The 20,670-nt window shown below is 43.1% G+C and overlaps 1 protein-coding gene across 1 annotated transcript in view; it reads right to left on the minus strand.

Moving 5' to 3' along the window:
• The window catches only part of HS3ST2 (heparan sulfate-glucosamine 3-sulfotransferase 2), a 150,739-nt gene extending 130,279 nt beyond the window's left edge, over positions 1-20,460 (minus strand). The window contains 1 exon segment of the mRNA XM_043975305.1: positions 19,959-20,460. Coding sequence (XP_043831240.1) covers positions 19,959-20,449 — 491 coding nt within the window. The 5' untranslated portion in view covers positions 20,450-20,460.
• Positions 20,461-20,670: the final 210 nt, after the last annotated feature.

Below are 20,670 nucleotides of genomic sequence, written 5' to 3' on the forward strand. Positions count from 1 at the left end.
AAAAGAGAGAAGGAAAAGAGAGGAGAGGAGATAGAAACAAATAAATGGAGGCAGAGACTTAAAAGAGGCAGAGAGTAACACAGAGAGACACAGAGAGAGAGAGAGAGGAAGGGAGGGGAGGAAAAGTAAGGGGAAAGAGGGAAGGGGAAGAGAGGAGAGGAAAGAAAGAGACAAAAACTGGGAGAGACCGAAATAGAGGCAGAGACAGAGAAAAAGAAACAGAGAAAGTTATATAAACACTTTTATACCCATATCAGAAGTCTAAATAATCCACTTAGGTGAATTTTTGTGCTTTGCAGCAAGGAAAACCCTCAATATAGTTAATATCCAGAGATGCAGTGGCAGGAAGGCAGAATTATAGACTCAGAGAATCTCAAGTTTGGAAAGGATCTAAGAGGCCTACCTGAAGTCTGTCCTGCCCCTCTGGCTGCTAGCGGTTTCCTTGATAAAACCAGATGTATTCTGGTACATATTTATATATACATGTTTTCTCCTTAGATAGAAGATAAGTTCCTTGAGGGCAGGGACTATTTCATTTCTGTCTGTATCCCCAGCATGGCATATAGTAGGTGCATAGTACATTCTATTGATTTTTCAACTGAAAGGCCTTTAGGTCATCTAGTTCAATCTCTCCTCTAAGTGTTGAAATCCCCTTCAAGTGACCATGTTCCTAATGGGTGGCCATCAAGACTCTCACTGAATATTTCCAGTGACAGGGAGTTGACTAACTTGCAAGATAACCTGTTCCATTTTAGAAAGTTCTCCCTTACTTTGAGAAGAAAACTGGAATTGGGATTCAAATGGATCCAGCACACAATCACTGTCTTTTCTTTTTTGATCTTATAAAGTATTGTGGATAAAGCACTGGCCCTGGATTTAGGAGAACCTGAATTCAAATCCAGTCTCAGACATTTCATACTTGCTAGCTGTGTGACCCTGGGCAAGTCACTTAACCCTCATTGCCCTGCAAAAATAAATAAATAAAATAAGATCTTATAAAGTATTTTGTTTAACTACATATAAAGTGTAACACTTTACATACTACATTGTAATACTCATATATATCTCATTTGAGCTTCACAGTCTCAAAGAATGGCACTATAGGTAGTGGTGGTGGTGGTAGTGGTGGCAGTAGTACTTGTAGTGGTGGTGGCAGCAGTGGTAGTGATAGTGTAGTCCCCATTTTAGAAATGAGGAAACTGAGAATCAGAGAAATTGTGACTTGTCCACATTCACAGAACTCATAGGTGTCAGGGACAGGATTTGATACCAGGTCTTCCCAATAACAAGCAGCAAGCATTTCTTAATGTCTATTATGTGTCAAGGATTGTGTCAGGAGCTGGGGGTACTAAGATGTTGCCTACCCTCAGAGAACTTATATTCTACCAGGAGAAAACCACAGATAAATCAATAAAATAGATACAAAGGAAATACAAAGTAATTTGGGGGAATGAGGTTGGGGAGGGAAGTACTAACTACTGATCCTAGTTCTAACCCGTGAAACAACAGAAAAGATCCACCTCCTCCATCATTGTTAATGCCCAACAAATATTTAAAGACAACAACAATGTCCTCTTCCCAGTATTTTTTAGGTTAAACATCCCAGTTCCTTCAACTGTTTGTCATGTGTTATACAAAACCCATATCATTTTAGCCGCCCTCCTTTAGAAACATTTTCATCTGTCAGTGTTCTTCATATAAAATACATAGTTTAAAATATTTCCCTGAAAATTACATTTCTTCAAAAGGAAAGGATGGTGGGGCAGGGGAGGGGAGCTATTATATGAGGGTAGACCTTAAAAATTAGGATTTTTACCCTGAAAAGGTGAAAGTTGAGAGCAGCCATGATCAAACTCTGTGAAACCAGAGTAGGGAAGAGCCTGGACACAACCCGTAGAAGATCAATAGTGACTTGTTTAGAGCATCTTCAATATTAGAAGGCCAAAGGGCACCCTTAGAAAGCTGAGGAAGGTCAGCTTAGGAAAAATGACAGGAAGTGCTCCTTCATATAGCAGGTGATAAACCCATGGCACTCATTACCACAAGAGGTGACATGGCAGGAAATCTAAATTGATTTTAAAAGAGTTTGGACAGATTTATGAAGGACAGAATCATAAATGGCTCCTGAGAGAAGCTGATATATACTTGACCTTTAAAAGATGAGGTCAGAGAGGACAGTCAGGTCTTCCCACAGTGCATCCCTTGAGTCTTTGGGCTTGACAGATTGGGAGCAGGCCACCGTTCCCTCGCCCCCAACCCCGACCCCCTGCAAGTACACAACACATGCACACACACACACACACACACACACACACACATCATGTCCAGCCAGACCAAGGCTTCTCATATGCCAGTTGTTCACTAATGACAATTATTTGACCAAACCCTAAACTTGAAAAGTCCTGGCAAGAGCCAGGGGCTCAGGTCTGCCTATAGGCTGCATGCTCTAATGCAGCCCCTTCTGCATGCTCAGTGAAAACCATCAGGAGAGAGAGATCTTTCTAGCCTGTGCACTGGTAAAAGAGAGGGTGTGGAGTGGAAGGAAGGAAGGGGGAATGACTGGGGCTCACATCGTGGTGGAAATAACCAGAAGAAGAATGGCTGAGGCCTGAAAACCTGATCAAGGGGTTATGGGAGGCCCTGGGCACAGATAATAGAATGGGGGTGACAGACTGAAAAGATTAGGACTCCACTCTGCAAAGAGAAAAGCTGATAAGGGGAATGATGGAACTGCAGAATCATAAAGAACATGGATGGAGAATACGAAGACAAACTTGCTTACAAACTCCCAAAATACCAGGACAAGGAAGAAGTTTTAACAGAATTAGAAAAGTTTGGTCACACACAATAGGCACCCAGATAAGAGAATTGGGTTTTAGGGCTAACACCAAGGGAACTAGTAGGACAAAGAGGGATCATATTCTTAGAGAAACCAAGGTCACTGCAGCATAGATTTAGATCTGGAAGGATCTTATAAGTTAAGTCCAAGGCCCTCAATTTACAAATGAAGAACCTGAGGGACAGAGACATTAAGCAACTTGCCCAAGTTCCCATAGGCAGTAAGTGACAGAGATAGGATTCGAACACAAGTCCTCTGACTTCATATGGAAACATGGGAGGCACTAGGGGACTGCTGGACAAAAAACAACCAAGTCACTGGAACTGGGGTATTAGGCTGGGTCTTGGTCACTGGTGAAGAACACCAGAGTACAGGTGTTGATGCCAATGTCTGAAGTTAAAACTGTATGAGCCATGAGGTAGAGCTGGTGAATGAAAAGCCCAGGACTCCTTACATTCTCCCATCCTAGTGTAAGGATTGGAATGATACCACCTTCTGGAGAGCTACTGTAGGAAAGCTCTGCCATGAGGAGGAGTCTGAGGACAAGCCATGTAGCCAAGGTCTGTAAAGAATTAATTGCTATTTGAGGTTTTTATGACCCCATCTTTTGGCTAGAATTTTTTTTAAAAAACCTCGGTGCATGCACTGGCCTCTGGGGCTCCACAAATGGCACAGTGCTCCACCCACTGGTTGTAGCCGTTGCCATGGTTCTGGCACCTCACATCATCACCACTTGCTGATGCCTACATGGGCCTGGCAAAATTATAATGATTGGAAGCCCAGCGAGGGCAGTCATGTGACTGTCAACAAAGCCAGCCAATTGGCTGGGGGCTGTGTGTGGTCAGCTGGAGTGTGCTGGGAAGAAGGGAGGATTTCTGCCATTCTAGCATGAAGCTGGAAGGCAACAGGATGCTGCTGTGTGTTCTCAGCTGAATTGCTGGGCAGTGGTGTAGTTCAGTTTGTATAATTTCCCTTTCCCCAATTTCCTTTCCCTTAATCCTACTGATCCTGTTTGTGTTTATTCAAGTTCGTTCTTGTTAAATAAATCCTGCTCTGTTTGAGGGAGGCTGTCTCCTTCCTTGCCCCAATATTGCAGGAAGCAGCTTAGCAAACACTCCCCAATTAAAAATTGGTCCCCACATTTTCTGGCATCAGGAAGTGATGGTTTGCTCATGGGTACTGTCCTATCAAGGCTACCAGCCAATCAACTTGAGGAGCCTCCCATTTCTGGGAGGAGGAGGAGTAGGAAGTGGACTCTGGCAGAGGGCTTTTTCCTCTTTTGGTTCCTGACCTCTCCATGGCGGGTTGGATGATGGGTTTCTTAGAAATAGTTAGATTTTTACCTTTCTCTCTGATCCTAATGCCCTTTAATAAATACTTAAACACTTAAATACTCTTGCTAGGGTTTATAATTTATTGGCAACCACTCATTAGATTTTAGACAGACTAGCTAGAATTTTAGTGCCTTACACCAGATGTAGGTGGGGTTTGGTTCCAGATATAGACAGTGTTGTGAAATGGGTAAAGTAACCCTAGTTTTAAAGATTAGAGGACTGTTCTTAAACTGAGGCAAACCCCATTAAACCCCAGATAAAGTTCAAGGAGGCCATGAACTTGAATGAGGACAAAAGTACATCTTTATTTTCCACCAGCCTCTAACTGAAATCTAACATTATTTATGAATCCACTTTGAAGTACTTCTATCCTAGTCCAGTTTTTCTATTTCACCACCCCCATGTGTTCTGAACTTAAGAGATATAACACTGGAGCTGGGGTCAGGTCAGGAAGACCTAAGTTCAAATCCAGTCTCAGACATTTACTATCTTTGCAAACCTAGTCAAGTCAGTTAACCTCTCCTGCCTCAGTTTCCTTGTCTACAAAATGGGAATAAAAATAGTATGTACCTCCCGGATTGCTATGAAGATAAAATGAGATAACACTTGTAAACTATTTCACAAACCTAAAGTTACTAATATACATATAATATTAGCTATTAAAAGGAATTATTCTGAGAATAGGTCCATAGTCTGGTGCACCAGACTGATGGGGGTGGGGGAGAGAGAAGGGGGACATCAATGACACCAAAATAGGTTAGAACCCTTCTGCTAGAGGGAGCCAGTTCTAGGCAGTTCATTTGCACGATGGGGTGAGATGCCAGGGAGTTCATTCTATCTTCTTATGGATCCCCAAAATGGTTGACTACAATCCAGGACTGTCTAGTTAGAACTTTCCATCCAAACTGTCATAGAACATAGATCATAGATAAGATTTTTAGAGAAGGAAGGGACCAAAAAAGGTTATCAAAGTACTTCCCTGACATTTTGCAGATGAGAAAAGTAAGGCACAGAGGAATTAAGTGGCTTTCCTAGAGCCACACAGCCAGTAAGGTTATATCAAATGCATTCATAGAACAGAAAACAGTAAGATCAGAATGAGAAGGGAGAAGAGAAGCTGCTGCCAGAGTCTCCCAACTTGGCCAAAATCAGGGATGGAGGGACCTTTATGAGAAATAAGGAAGAAAAAGAGGGAAAACTAAGCAGGTGAAGGCTTTACTGACTTGAGGGCAAACTTCAACAGCTGCAAGGTGGACCGTGATTTCCTTACGGACAACTAGGAAAGAAGACAAAAGATAGTCTCTACTGGCATTGTCTCCTACTTTTCAAAGGAACCAGATTAGAATACCTATAAGCTTTTGCAGGCCTCCTCCTACTTCCCTGGGACCTTCTAATAGCTCTCACTCCACCCAGGAGCATTGATGTTCCTGACCAGGGCAAGGGGGCACTAATGGACAAGCCCTATCCCAAAAGTTTGCTTGCTTAGAAACTGAATTAATTTAAGTCTGCCCTGAATAATTATGGGTGATCAGAGGCTATCATAGCCCATGGGGAACTTGCCCAAAAGATTAGGTTGGCCACTTTCTCCTCTGTCTTCCTGCAGGGACAGTGGATGCATCCCCAATTAGGGATGGTTGTAGTTCCTCCTTTCCAGCATCCCAATGCATGCTGTCTTCTCCCATTAAAATGTAGCTTCCAGAAGATAGGGGAAATTTTTTTGTTTGTATTTGTATCCATAGCACTTGACACAGTGCCTGGCATGGAATAAGCCCTTAAATGTTTTATCTATCTATCTATCTATCTATCTATCTATCTATCTATCTATCTATCTATCTATCCATCCATCCATCCATCCATCCATCTGCTGTCCATTGATCTTTGTATATAACCTATCTATAATTCTGGAATATTGGAGATGAAGGCTGCGTTTCTTAATCAATGCCATTGTTTGTCTCAAGTGTGAGACTTGTATATCTTCCAAGATAGAAGAGATCCTGAAGGTATGGTCATTGAAACAGGGGAACCCCTTTCCTAAGAAGAAACAGGACCTAACCATACCATGGAAAGTTCTGGGGACAATTCTCTGATCAGATTTTCCTCTCTTTGTGATGCTGCCAACTTCTTTCTTTTGTACTGTTGTGGTTTTGGCCCTTCTTATCTGTGTGACCTTGGGCGAGTCACTTAACCTCTATGCCCCTCAATTTCTTTATCTTTATTGGTAAAACAAAGGGGGTGTGACCTCTATGATTTCTTCCAACTCTGAATCTATTATCTCAATTTCTACTCTCTATGCAATGGAGGCCACATGAATCCCTCCAGAGTTAATTTAAGTCTCACCTTCAGTCCTTGGGAGACAAGACATTCATTGAGGCCACCATTTCCTATGCTTCTCTCTCCCTTTATCTCCTACCTGCCCTCTCCACACCAAGTGTAATGACTTAGTGGCATCCAGAGATTCCGACACTTTAGTGGTGAATTTCAGGTTAATGGAGATGTTTGAGCTGCCATTTGGCTCAGAAAGTTTGGGGGAGAAACAAGCTAAATGAGGAGTTCTGCAGCTACAGGGCTTTGCAATGACTTAACTCATTTGTCACAGAATTAATAATTCAGATCCCACACTGTTTCAGCTGGAAGCGGCGAGAGCCGACAGAGGGCTTAACCAACCACTTCTGAGATGGGGATTGATCCTGGGAAATGCTGCTGCCTCCACTTTAGCAACCTCACTCAGACAAAATGTAAGTTGTTAGATGATTTCATATCTGCATTAGAACCATCAAAGCAGAAACATGATGCAAAAAAAAAAATGCCGCCACAGCACAATGTCTTCCCTGGCTCTCAGCAGCAGCAATGTGGAGTTTGTAAATATTTGGGGCCAGATTATCTCAAAGGAAGAAAGAATGAGGAACAAGAGTTAGTATTGTTTAGAAGAGAAAAAAAATAAGCAACTCCAGTGAAGTAATGTCTTCGATTTGGGCACCTTCATGTACATCTTGTGAGAGTGAAAAAGGAGAGAGAATATAGAGATCATAGCTAATTTATCCAAGATAGGTGGGCATCTGGCCCTTCAAGATCTCTATGGAAAAGAACTCAACCTATCTCCCCAACTGAGCCAGTACTTTCTTTGAAAAGCCTCTGGTTGGAAGGCAGCCTACTCCTCCTTTATAAGGTCTGAAGTCATTCACAGAGAAACCTTTATTGTTACATATGATGGCTGTTTTGCTCAGTTTCAAACCTTAAAAGTGTTAGCCTGCCCACCAGCCACCAAGCTTCAAGAGAAAATGCCTTAGATGGTAGGAGACTGGAACAAAGATATGTAATTAGAGCAAAAGTCATTGCCCAGCCTAGGTATTCCACTGGTATCCTCCAAAAGTCTCCCACTTCACTGAGTGGACCCCTGTGATTGATTGAAGGGAGGATGTGGACAAGAGTCACAGAGACTAGGCAGGCAGGGCTGAATTGTGATGTGCATTTTGGAAGCAACAACCTGTGTTGATCAGATCACAAATCCAGCTGAGTATTTGAGCATGAAGAGACTGTCCCTGAATTATCCTCACTTTCATTTACCAAACATTTACTTTGTACCAGGCACTTTGCTAAATGCAGGGGAATACAAGAAAAAGCAAAAACTATCCTCACCCTCAAGAAAATTATGGGAAAAATTGAGAAGACAAACTATATATACAAGATAAATGTGCAGGGTGTCCCAAAAGTCTTATTGCAATTTTAAGCTCTAGTGCTAATAGTTTTAAAGTCCCAAGATTCTTAGTAAAGTTTAAAGTCTTACTGGCACAGTGAATAGAGTGTTGGGCCTGGAGTGAGAAATGCTCGTCTTCCTGAGTTCAAATCCAGCATCAGACACTTTCTAGCTATGTGACCCTGGGAAAGTCACTTAACCCTGTTTGCCTGTTTCCTCATCTGTAAAATGAACTAGAGAAGGAAATGTCACAGTGGATAGAGTGCCAAGCCTGAAGTCAGAAAACTTCTCTTCCTGAATCCATATTCAGACTCAGACACTTTCTGGCTGTGTGATCCTTTGAGCAAGTCACATAATCCCATTTGCCTCAGTTTCCTCATCTGTAAAATGAGCTGGAGAAGGAAAGGGCAAACTACTCCATTATCTTTGCCAAGATAATCCAAAATTAGGTCCTGAAGAATCAGACATTATTGAAATGACTAAAGAAAAGTTTTTTGGGATACCATGTAGAATAGATGGAAGGTAGCCTTAATAGGGGAAGGCATGAAGAGTTGGGAGTGTCTGGGAAAGCCCTCCTGTGGGAGGTGAAGCTTACGGTAAATCTTAAAGGAAGTCAGGGATTCTATGAGACAAAAGATAGGAGAGAGAGCATTTTTTCCAATATCTGTACTGGATTATGATAAAACATCCTCGATCTCTCAAAAAAAAAAATACCCTACAAACAAACAAGCAACTATCTCCCTAATAATACACATGAAGAGTGGCTGGTGAAAAAGATAGTTTAGCCTATGGACTGGATAGTTTAATCAAGAATTAGCCTTTCAGGGGCAGCTAGGTGGCTCAGTGGATAGAACACCGGCCCTGGAGTCGGGAGTACCTGAGTTCAAATCCTGCCTCAGACACTTAACACTTACTAGCTGTGTGACCCTGGGCAAGTCACTTAACCCCAATTGCCTCACTAAAAAAAAAAAAAAAAAGAAAAGAAAAAAAGAATTAGCCTTTCCTCTTTTAGCTTGGCCACTTTACATGTGTCTTAAATATTGAACCCACCTGCCCAGATAACCTTCCAAAATACAGGGAAAGTACAGTGACCAGCAACTAACTACCTAGAAATCTTTCTTGTTTTTTCTATGCAGAGCATTTCCTTGGCATTCGCATTCTCATTCTCTCTCTCTCTCTCTCTCTCTCTCTCTCTCTCTCTCTCTCTCTCCTTCCCCCTCTCATTTTTTCAATCTGCAGGTTCACTCCATTAGAACCTTTCTTCCCTCTGGGTACCTTGGAATGGATACCTTCATTCCTTCCCTTGCTCCCTGAAGCTCCTTCATCCCAGGACACTCCTTCTGTTTCATTACCTCCATCTCTATAATTAGACCCTCCATGGCAGAAGTAGTAGCAGCAGTGACAGAAGCAGTAGCAGCAGCAGCAGCCAGATTTCTGCATGCCAAGGAACCCCACGCCTTCCGTGCTCAGCTTTTATCTGGGACTTACTGGGCTCTACCACTGATACCTAAACGGGCCCAGGATAGTCATTATTCAGAGCTGGAACTAAATCAGATCATTATCAGTTTTGATAATTATCTGCCCAACCAAAGATTAGCGTGATGATATTCTGCAGTTGCAGACACCCACTGCTTTGCTTCAATTAAAAGAAGGTGGAAAGCAGGGGAGTCCATTGCTTTTGAATGGAGAGCTCATTTACCTTGCCACATCATTTCAAGGAAGCAACTTACAAGAGAAAAACATCGCTTCCCTCCCCGTTCTGGGGTATCAAGTATCCTTTCATTAATTACTGTATTAAAAAAGAATCTGACGAACTGAAAATACATAGTTGTATTTATTCAAACGGTGTTACCTGGAAAACCCCAAAGGAAAGTGGAAACAACGCTCCCCCTACTGCTCAGAAGATGTAATGCATCAGTTATGAGCCCATTCTGATTGCCCTTGCTAGCAGAACTCTCTAACAGGGCAAACCCCAATTTGACAAAGGGGATTCTCAGTTTCTAAGATCTGCACAATGAGGGGGAAATAGTAATGAATGTGGCAGGATCTTCTCTCTGCACCTTTGCACAGTCTGCTCTCCAAGCCAGGAAAATATATCCGTGTCTCCGATTTTACTCTAAGGCTTAGCTTACGTGCTGCTTTCCAAGGGGAGGATTATTCTGGTCTCTTCAGTTGCTACTGCCCACCCTGATCACCAGAAATTAGATAGCATTTACTTATATATGTTGTTTCTTACTAATAGAATGTCAGTTCCTTCGGGGAAGGGACTGTTTCCTTTTTGTCTTGGGATCTCCAGAGCATATAGTAGGGGTTTGATAAGCGCTTGTAAAATGAATGAAGGTTTTGTAGGAAAAAAAATCATTTGCTGGTTTTTCTAAGTGTCTGGTGGCTAATTTTCCCCACTGAATGTAACTAAATTTAGTTACACTGGTCATAATATAATATAAAATCCAAAAATATCTGTATAATTCTAATTTGGAATCAGAAGACCTGGGTTTCAATACTTATTTGTATGAACTTCATCAAGTCACCTAATATGTTTGTTCTTCATCATCAATAACATTTAACTTGAAGGGTTGCAAAGAATGTTGCAAATATTATTTCATTTGATCCTGGCAACAACTCTGTAAGATAGATGCTATTATTACTATCACTTTACACTTGAGGAAACTAAGGCAGACTTAAGTGACTTGCTCTAGATCACATAACTAGTAAGTATCAGGTCTTCCAGACTTGAGGTCTAACCCTCCAATTTTATCACCCAGTTGCATCATCAGAGTCTTCATATCTAAAACAAGGTCAGGGCAAGGGCAGCTAGATGGCACAGTGGATAAAGCACCAGCCCTGGAATCAGGAGTACCTGAGTTCAAATCCGGCCTCAGACACTTAACACTTACTAGCTGTGTGACCCTGGGCAAGTCACTTAACCCCAATTGCCTCACTAAAAACAAACAAACAAAAAAACCCAACAAGGATGGGGGCAGCTAGGTTGCACAATGGATAAAGCACCAGTCCCAGATTCAGGAGGACCTGAGTTCAAATCCGGCATCAGACACTTGACACTAGCTGTGTGACCCTGGGCAAGTCACTTTGCCCTGCAAAAAAACAAATAAAACAAGGATAATGATAATAAACTCACTATTTCACAGGGCATTTGTGAGGATCAAATGAAATAACAAATATAAAATTTTTGAAATGCAAAAGAAAACCATTAAAATATTTCAAATTTTCAAGTATACATTGTAATGAGTGGTATTCAGGGATTTAGTTTCTGACTTTTTTTGTCATGGACTCCTTTGTCATTGTGGTGAAGCCTATGGACCCTTTGTCAGGATAATGCTTTTAAATGAATAACATAAGATGTTTAAGATTTCTAGCCAAATAAATTGAAAAAAAGAGTTGTTGATTTAAAGAAAAAAAGATAAATCCCCAGGCCCCAGGTTAAGAACCCTTGGTATAGAGGGAAAACACTCAATTTAGCATCAGACAATCTTGGTTTAGATTGTAACTATGCCACTTACTCTCTCTGTGTGTCACCTTGAACAAATCAATTAACTCCTTTGGGCCTCAATTTTTTAATCTGTAGAATGAAGGAGTTAGACTAAACATTCTCTATGATCCCTTCCAGCCTTGGACTGGAAGATTTCCTAGCTTGGCAAGACCTTTCAGAACTTTCATCCCACTGTCGTAGCTTTCAAGTACTCAGGCCTACCTCCAAGGTCTTGGTCAAGTGCTTCTTGTATTTCCTAAATTCAGGAATGTGGTTCAGTTTCCCAATCTGGGGAAGTGGTGATTATTAAGACTAGGACTTAAGTAGAAGGGGATTATTTTTAATTTTTAGTCATTAAAAAATAAGAATAATCCATGATTTGAAAAATCCATAGTGATTCTAAACTCTGAGCCCTCCTGGGAAGTGTTGCTAGTCTGATTCCCTCTGAGCAAACTGCCTGAAAATACTTTGCCTCATCCCCTTTCCTGTCAATCTGCCAAAGCAGACCCTGCCAGTGTGATGTTAGACATATTCTATGGCTCTGCAGCTTAGACAGATAAAAATTAGATATGAAATATAGTGGTATTTCCAACTTGCTTTTCCGTACCTATCCAAACTGTCTTCAGACTATAAAGACCATTAAACCATTAGTCCAATCCATCAGTAGATCATGGCAACTGAACAGGATCCTCAGCAAAGGTTGCCTCTAGAGAAGACAGAAAGACATCATGTCCTCCAGACTAGGAAGGACCCACCCTGGAGATGCTTAACTTTAAAGTGATTCTTCTGGAGTTACCAGAAATTGAGTTGTTGCCCTGGGGGAACTACTGTAACTACTGTGGTGCCACATTCCAGCAGCAATGCAATTGCTGTCCAATTCATGGGAGTAGAGTTAAAAAATAATAATCTCCACTCTTCTCAACCAAAAATAATAAAAAAGAATACATCTACAATGCATCAACAAGAGATCAAAAGGCTATTATGCACCATCCCCTACATTAAATACAGTAAGAAAAAGCCTACAATTGAAAAGGAGGGTCAGTTGAGAATGATGGGGAGAGAATTCTCCAAGATAGGGGGATGACATTCTTTCCCTCCTCATTTCCACCTCCTACATACATTGGCTTCTTTTAGGTTTCAGGTAAAATCTCACCTTCTAAGAAGAAGCCTTTTTTCTGATGCCCTTTCATGCTAGTGCCTTCTCTCTGGTGATTTTGGCCAGGTTATCCTGTAAATGTCTGGATTGTAAATACTTGTTTTCATGTTAACTCTCCATTAGACTGTGAGCATTTTGAGAGAAGGGACTGTTTGGGCCTTTCTTTGAATCTACAACACGGTGACTGGTAAATAGTAGGTGCTTAATAAATGTTTGCTAACTGACTGCTCCATATATTATAAATTTTTTGAAGTGAAAGTACTTTATTTTAAAATTATTTTTAAATAAAAGTATTTTATTATTTTCCAGTTATATATAAGGATAGTTTGCAAACATTTGTTTTCGTAGGATTTTTAGTTCAAATTTTTCTCCTACCGTCCTTCCCTCCTTCATCTCATATATTATAATTTTAAGCCAGAAAGGGACTATAGGAGTTATCTGGCTCATTCTCCTCAGTTTTACAGATCCAGAAACTGGGACTAAGCTCAATGGTTTGCCTAAGGTTGTACCTATGGGGAAAGGCAGAAGTACAGCTCTACCAAGAAGGGTTTGTCAGATCCCAGCAAAGGAAAAAACTAGACAGAAAAATCACTTCTGAATCCCTCCCTTGGCTACATTTAGGTCTTCATTCTCCTTAGGCCTGACCCTGTTTCTGGGAGGCACACCTTCAGGGCTCTCCCTGTAAGACAAGCAGGCCTCACTCTTAAATCAAACACCAACATCTATTAAAGAACACATCCTTCATCTCCCATACTCCTGAATTACAGCTCTCTCACCATCCCTATCAAGGATTCAGCACTGTCCACTCAGGAAGGCAGAGGAGAAGGCAGTCAAGCTAACCCTTCAGGGAAGGCTCCCTGGCTATGACAGCTCTGCTCACCCATAATTAATTTTCCACATTGCATTACAATGACTGTACACATGCTGGAAGTAACTGTCATATCTCCTGGATGCTGCCTGGGTGACTGAGAGCTTACAAGGCTGATAGTGGATTTATGAACTCAAGTAATTTCGTTCAGAGTCTAGAGAGGTGGGGGGGGGTCAGAAAAAAAGGCCAGGTGTGTATCTATAAGGCTACGTATCCACATATGATGCTCACATCTGTAATTGTGTGGTGCCTGTGTGCACATCTGTTGCGCAGCAGGCCTGGCTCAGTCTCTGAGTTTCAGATATTTAATAGTGCATAAAAAAATTATGAGAAAAGTGTTTTGCATTAAAGTCCTTCATGCAGATGGTCCTCTTTCTTCTGCCTCTGGGTTATTATTGGGTAATGTTTGATTTACTGGAGATCAGCCATGTTTTTACAGTTTGATTTCTTGATTTAAACAAGCTGGATAATGTAATGGCCCTTTTATTGCGCCCTTTTATTGTCTCTCTTACTTAGACTGTAGGCCCCTGGGGCAGGGACTGTGTCTTCCACATTTTATGCAGCCCCAGAACACCACTGTGCTCAACAAATAATAAATAACCTGAATAGTAAAGCCAGATTTCCAAGAGTTACAGAAGAGGCTATCTTTCAATACTGTGACATCACACCAAGCTGAGCCAATCATCAACTATTACTTGATCTCGTTGCATATTGTAATCCTGGAGTGTAAAATTGCCATCAAAGGTGAGATTCTCTTTGAAAATCAGCCAAGTTTTACAGTAATCTGGGCAGCCTGAGTTTGGTGGGCTTCTTAAAACCCTTAAAACTACAGGACAACACACAGTTCATCCCATCAGAGACCCTGGGCAAACTTCACTTTAACAGAATATAGCATCATATAGCATGATGAATTCATACCTTTCAAAATACTTTTACATCTTTACTCTAATTTCATCTTCACATATGACAGGTGAGGAAACTGAGTCTTGGAGAAGTGAAATGACCTTCTCACATTTGTATAGGAAGAGCATAGTGAGGATTAGAACTCAGGTCCTGGCACTCCCCAAACAGTACTATTTTCATCATCCATGATGCTTATCCCAGGCTCATGAACTGGGGCTAGGAAGGACATCAGGGGTCATCTAATTCAATCTTGTCATTTTAAAGGTGAGGAGAATGAGGTCAAGACAAGTTAAGTGATTTAGCCAAGGTCCTCCTGAATCCAGTGCCTATGCTTTATCCATGGCACCAAACTGCCCCATTTTTTCAATGTCCTCTTTCTTTTTGTTTTGTTGTTTTTTGTGAGGCAATTGGGGTTAAGTGACTTGCCTAGGGTCACACAGCTAGTAAGTGTCAAGTGTCTGAGGCCAGGTTTGAACTCAGGTCCTCCTGATTACAGGGCCAGTGCTCTATCCACTGTGACATCTAGCTGCCCCCTAGAGCTTACATTCTAACAGGAGAGATAACAGAAAATATAAGCATATGCAGAATAAATATAAAAAGAATAAATACAAAGGAGCTAAGTATACAGTAGTTTGGAAGGTAATAAGACTAATCACAATGATGTCTATCTCTTAAAGTTTACTGTATTTTCCTCACAATAAGCTCCCCTTGGTTGGGAAGTGTTCCCATTTTATAGATGAAGCAGCTGGTGCATTAGATAAGCCAAGTGATTCCACATAGGGCCATACAATCAGTAAATGTCAGAGATGAGACTTAGATTTGAGAGCCCTGGACCTAGTCCTAGCTTAGCTACCAATTTGCAGTTGGGGTCAGGGAAAGACTTCCCATCCTAGGGTTGTTTGAATTATTGAAATATGAATTCAAAGTATCTTGAAAATTGTAAATAATATAGATATTGTAACGATTGGAAATGACGCCACCTGCTGGAGACTTACTGTAGAAGAGTTCCGCCTATGAAGCGAAGGTCTTTGAGGCAAGACCAGGAGTCATTTCTTGGCGTCAGAAGTGACGCGGGCTAGTGGGAGGAGGAAGGAAGAGACTGGCGCTTGCTCTCGGGCTTTTTTCCTGAGGACTCTGGCAGAGAAGGGAGCTAGAAATGTGCTCTCCCTTTAATAGATTAGGAATCTAGGCCTTTCTCTCTCTCTTTATCAAATTCTTATTCTCTTTAATAAATGCCTAAAGTCTAACCTCTTGCCTAAAGCTTATAATTATTGGCGACCACTCATTAGATATTTTAGACAGACTAGCTAGAACTTTAGCCCTTAACAATATGTTAGGTATTATTGCATGGGAAACAGCGTCTTCACAACTATAACCTACAGTTTGAATAATTTAAATTTGAAATGGAATGAACTGAAAGTCAGTAACAGGATCAGACCCTATTGTTACTATTTTTCTCAAAAATGCCTTATCCCAGGGTGCCCAGCCCACCTGACATAATCAATCACCAAGGCATGTGTGGGGTCACTTCTTACAAAGGTTTCACTAATAGGAACTGAGTTTGCCCAATCCTTTCTATGGAGAGTCATTTGGTAGGTGGGAGAGATAAAGGCCCAAAAGAGAAAGAAAGAAGGCAGGAAAGAAATAGCAACCACCACCACCACCACCATAGCTGTTAATCAGCTGAGATTTTAGCAGAATCAAAATACAATTTGGAAAAAAAAATACTGCCCCCATAGCCAAAGGTTCACAGTTAACAGGCTAAAACTCACACATGCCAAGGTTAAAAATAAAAATGAGCCAGCCCCAAATGACAGGAAGGAAGAAAGCAAACAATGATGGAAGCAAGTAAGGAGGGAGGGAGGAAGGGAAGGGAAGGGAAGGGAAGGGAAGGAAGGAAGGAAGGAAGGAAGGAAGGAAGGAAGGAAGGAAGGAAGGAAGGAAGGAAGGAAGGAGAAAAGTTAGAAAGAAAGCAAAGAGGGAAGGAAGGAATGGACCAAGGATGGAAGGAAAGAAGGAATGAGAGAAGGAAAGAGAGAAGAGAGAGGGGGGCTTCTGGTTTGGAAAAGAAACCACATTTACTCCTCTCTTGGGATATGGGTATGGTATGGGTCCTAGGAGGATCTATGTTTAGGATAAGGGCTGTTAATATGAGAGCAGAGTATAATAAAGGGCCTGGAATACTTGATTATTATTATTTTGCATTTGCAGCATGCTTCACAACTACTTATTGGTTGTTCCATAAAGGAAGCCCTAGCCCCCACCAGTGAGCTAGGTAATAGCCAACTCTTTAAGGAGCACCAGAGACCAACCCAATTCGTTTCTCCCAAACCTAGGGCACTGTTATACACTCACACAGTTAAGTTGATGTTTGTCCTTCATTCTCAAAGAAGACCATGACATTGGGGTAATGTGATGACTTTCACTGAATTGCATTTAAGTGAGGGAGGGCTGTGCAAGGTCACCAACCTCACTCTCTCCTCCAGAGCCATCTGAGTCCAGATATAGATCAAGACAACTGAAGATAGCCCTGGATTTTTAAGGCAATTGGGGTTAAGTGATTTGCCCAGGGTCACACAGCCAGTAAGTGTCTGAGGTGAGATTTGATCTCAGGTCCTCTTGACTCCAGGGCCAGCTCTCTATCCACTGTGCCACCCAGTTTCCCCCAACACACAGTTAAGTAGAAACAGACCAGTTGAGGGTTACAACCTGGTAACCCCTTCCTACGGTTTATCAGTTTTGGCCTCTGACTAATCCTAAAACATTACTCTAGTCTCATGACCATTTTCATTCTCTATACTCTGTTTTCAAAAGGGGGTAAGGTGTGTCTTGGGTTGAGGGGAGGGAGGGGGGAGGGAGAAGGGTTTTACTGTTTCTCTCCCTTGTTCAAATTACAGAATCTCAGAATTGCAATGGATCCTAGGGATCATCTGGTCCAACTATTTCCCGTAAATCCCTCCTACAACATCTTTACTTTACCTCTCCCAAGCAGAAACATTTTGTTTTCCCTTCTAAGGACAAAGAAAAGTCTGGTGACACTGATTTGTCAAAACAGGGTACAACTAAATATCAAAGTGGGCAAAACTACTTTTTTGGGGGGCAAACAACCCTAACAAACCTCCTCTCTCCAAGATCCAATTACCTTATAGAGTCATGCCATCACTGTCTGAGGCTGAAAAGACCATATAGCTCCAATTGCTCTTTTGGTAGATGAAGAAAATGAGTGAAACTAGACTAAAGGTCAGTCATGGAGAAACAGGGTACCAGATTCTAATTCTGGTTCTACCTCAAACTGACTATGTGGCCTTGAATAGGTCACATGAGCTCTCTGCAGCTCACATTCTACATCTGTAAAATAAGGCAACTGGACTAAGTAAGTTGTCATTTGGGGCTCCTATCAGTTCTAATATTCTATTCGATCTATTAATTCAATTAATCATAAAATAGTTATCACTGTGCTACTTTGTTGGAGATTTGAAAGCAAAAGCAAAATAATCCCTGCCCTCATGGAACTTAGATTTTATTAAATGTTATTCAACAATATTATCACTGCCTACTATGTCATTCTATGAGATCATGAGTTCTAGAGAGGTGGTTATGCATAAGGACATGAAGCTAGTTAGTGCTAGGATAAGATGAAAACTTGTGTTTCTTGTCATTCAGCCAGAATTCTTTCAATTATACCCCCAAGATTATGCGCCATGACTACAACTGGGTAAAGCATTTGTCTACAATTCAGACTCCTACAATCAATCTACTAACAAGAATATTAAATAAAGCCTGGAACCAAAAAAAAAAGTCTTAGAAGTCACAGAAATTTCCTTGGGAATAAGTCTTAGAAGTGCCTTTATGATGATTTGGAATAGAAAGACAGTGAGGAATCTATATTCTTAGTGGCTGGCTGAAGGGAGGTAGGCAGGGAAGTTGGATAAACACTGATCCTTGGAGTTTCTGAAGAACAGAGCCAGAAACCTCCCTAAGAAACACCAGGAGGCTGGACCTTGACTTTAGGAAGCTGGAAGGCAGTATCTGCCACCACAGAGGCTGAGGGAAGACTCTTAATTGTTCAGGCAGATGGGTAGATTCCTGAGAACACCAGATGGGGCTCTGCAGGGCTGTCAATGCCACCTTGGAGAGCTGCTGCCTAACTAAACATAAGGGGGAAAACTTCCTAACAATTGGAGCTGTCCAAAAGTAGAATGGAAAAGATAAAAAGGCAGTAAATTCTCCATCATTGGAAGTCTTCCAGCAACCCCTGTATCAAGGACATGGTAGAAGGGGTTCCTGCTAGAAAATGTGTTGGAGTAGATGATCTCTGGGCCCCCTCCAACTCTAGGATTCTCACCTTCAGTCTTATCCCTGATCTCATTGACCTCCAGGGCTGAGGGCCCACCTGGCATTGACTAACTTCAAAATGGAGTTCACAGGCTATCGGATCAGTTTTCATTTTGGCTTGTCTGTTTCTGGTAGAGGTAGGGATATGGAAATGTAGCAGGGATTTGAGGAGGGAAAATCTGATCCTGTTTCTTGGGGTGTACTGCATGAAAAAGGTTAGTGGGTGCCAGTGTGGAGTTACCTATTTCCCTGGGGCCAGCCCCAGGAAACCCCGGTCCTTAAACACCCCAGCTTCTACTTGGCACAGCCTGGGAGAACTACATTGCTCTTGAATCCAGAGAACCTGTTCAATTTTAACTATTGAGGCTTCCTAAAATCCAAGTCTAAGGAAGCCTCAACACCCCCCCCACACACACACACACACACTCCTTTGTCTCAGCACCCCCTCAGAAGAATTAGTCTGACTCCTAGGTGCTCTCACATTTTAACAGTGAGAATAATGAAATTTCCTGATCACCCTGATGAGCTCTCTTGGAGACCCTTCTCCAGGACGTTGGCTCCAGGTGAATCCTTTTGTAAGACCCTCTACCAGGACATGGAGTTCAGCAAACCAGCTTCCTGTGCTCAAAGCCCAAAGCCTGTCAGGAGCCCTGGCTAGCCCATGATTTTCTTCAGCATTACCAGGGAGGGCTGCTACCATAATTAAAAGTAGAGCCCTGTCTGCTGGGAGGAGTGAGATCCAGTTCCAGGGAATGGTGTGGGGAAGGTTGATGGGGATGGAAATGTACTCCCAAACCTCTCTGGGCAGTCTAGAAAAACAGAGAAGAGGGCTGCGGGGTCGGGGTGGGGGAGGTGGGAGCAAAGGATACCACAAAGCCTACAACTCATTGCTGAAGCCACCAAAGCCCTGGAATCTCAGTCCATGGCTAATACCATTAACCCTTGACATCCTGCAGAGATCCCCGTCCTGGCTGCTTCACTTACTGCAGAGGCGGCTAAGAACCCACGTCTGTGCCTCTTGCAATCCAACACCCGGCTGCCACTTTCTTCCTTTTCCCCTCAACCGGGCCCACTCAATCCTGTCTGCCACTAGCGGGGCGCAGATGAAAATACTCCATCCAGATGGGAGCAGAGACTAACAAGTATCTCGACTCTCCAGAGCGCACACAACCAGGGAGGGCGGTTCCCTCTCAGTGGAGGAGAGATGGGGGACACAAGGCACTCAGGGACGGAGACAGTAGCCGACTGGGGCCCGAGGGCTGTGGGCTGCAGAGCTCCCTCCGGCCGAGCCAGTCCCACCCCAACAGAGCCCTAAAGGAAAGGATTAATCCCTCCTTACCTGTACCAGTCCAGACCCCGGTCGTAGTTCCGATCAAAGAAGTGGGGCTCAGTGCCCACAGCCCGTACGTCGGGATGTACACGGATAAACTCCAGTACCGCCCGGGTGCCCCCCTTCTTCACACCCACGATGATGGCCTGGGGGAGCCTCTTCGTGCCCAGCTTCGGGGTGCCGGAATGGTTGGTGGCGGCCAGGCGGGGAGCGGGTGCGGGTGCGGAGCTGAGGGCAGGGGCCCCTGGGGAAGCAGCGCTGGGAGTCGACCCCTCTAGGCTGCAGTAAGGGGACTTCTGGAGAAGTTTCTTGCCGCCCACGTTCTGGATGAGGAGGCAGCGGTGCTCCCCGAGGCCACGGCTTTGCATGAGGCTGTCGCAGCAGAAGAGAAGGCTGTAACACAGGTAAGTGCAGGACAGAGAGAGCGTGAAGATGAAGAGGAACCTGCGCGTCAGCCGGGGGGGAGGTGGCACTGCCCAGCCAAGGACTCTACAGGCCATGTCTCCATGGGCCCGGAGCAGGGGGCATGGTTTCCTGGGGGGTGCCGGCTGGATTGCTCCGGACCTGCTGGGGCATGGGGGGGCGCGACCCCAGCTGGGGAGCAACAGTTGCGGGCTGGGCGTCGCGGTCGCCCTCTTCGCGGGGCGATGCCAGCCTGTGCGCCCACCATGCCCGGCTGCCCGGGACTCCCGGCGGCGGCGGCAGCTCTGGGACCAGGCGG

Source organism: Dromiciops gliroides, chromosome 1 (assembly GCF_019393635.1).
Source record: "Dromiciops gliroides isolate mDroGli1 chromosome 1, mDroGli1.pri, whole genome shotgun sequence".
In the NCBI taxonomy this organism is placed as follows: Eukaryota; Metazoa; Chordata; class Mammalia; order Microbiotheria; family Microbiotheriidae; genus Dromiciops; species Dromiciops gliroides.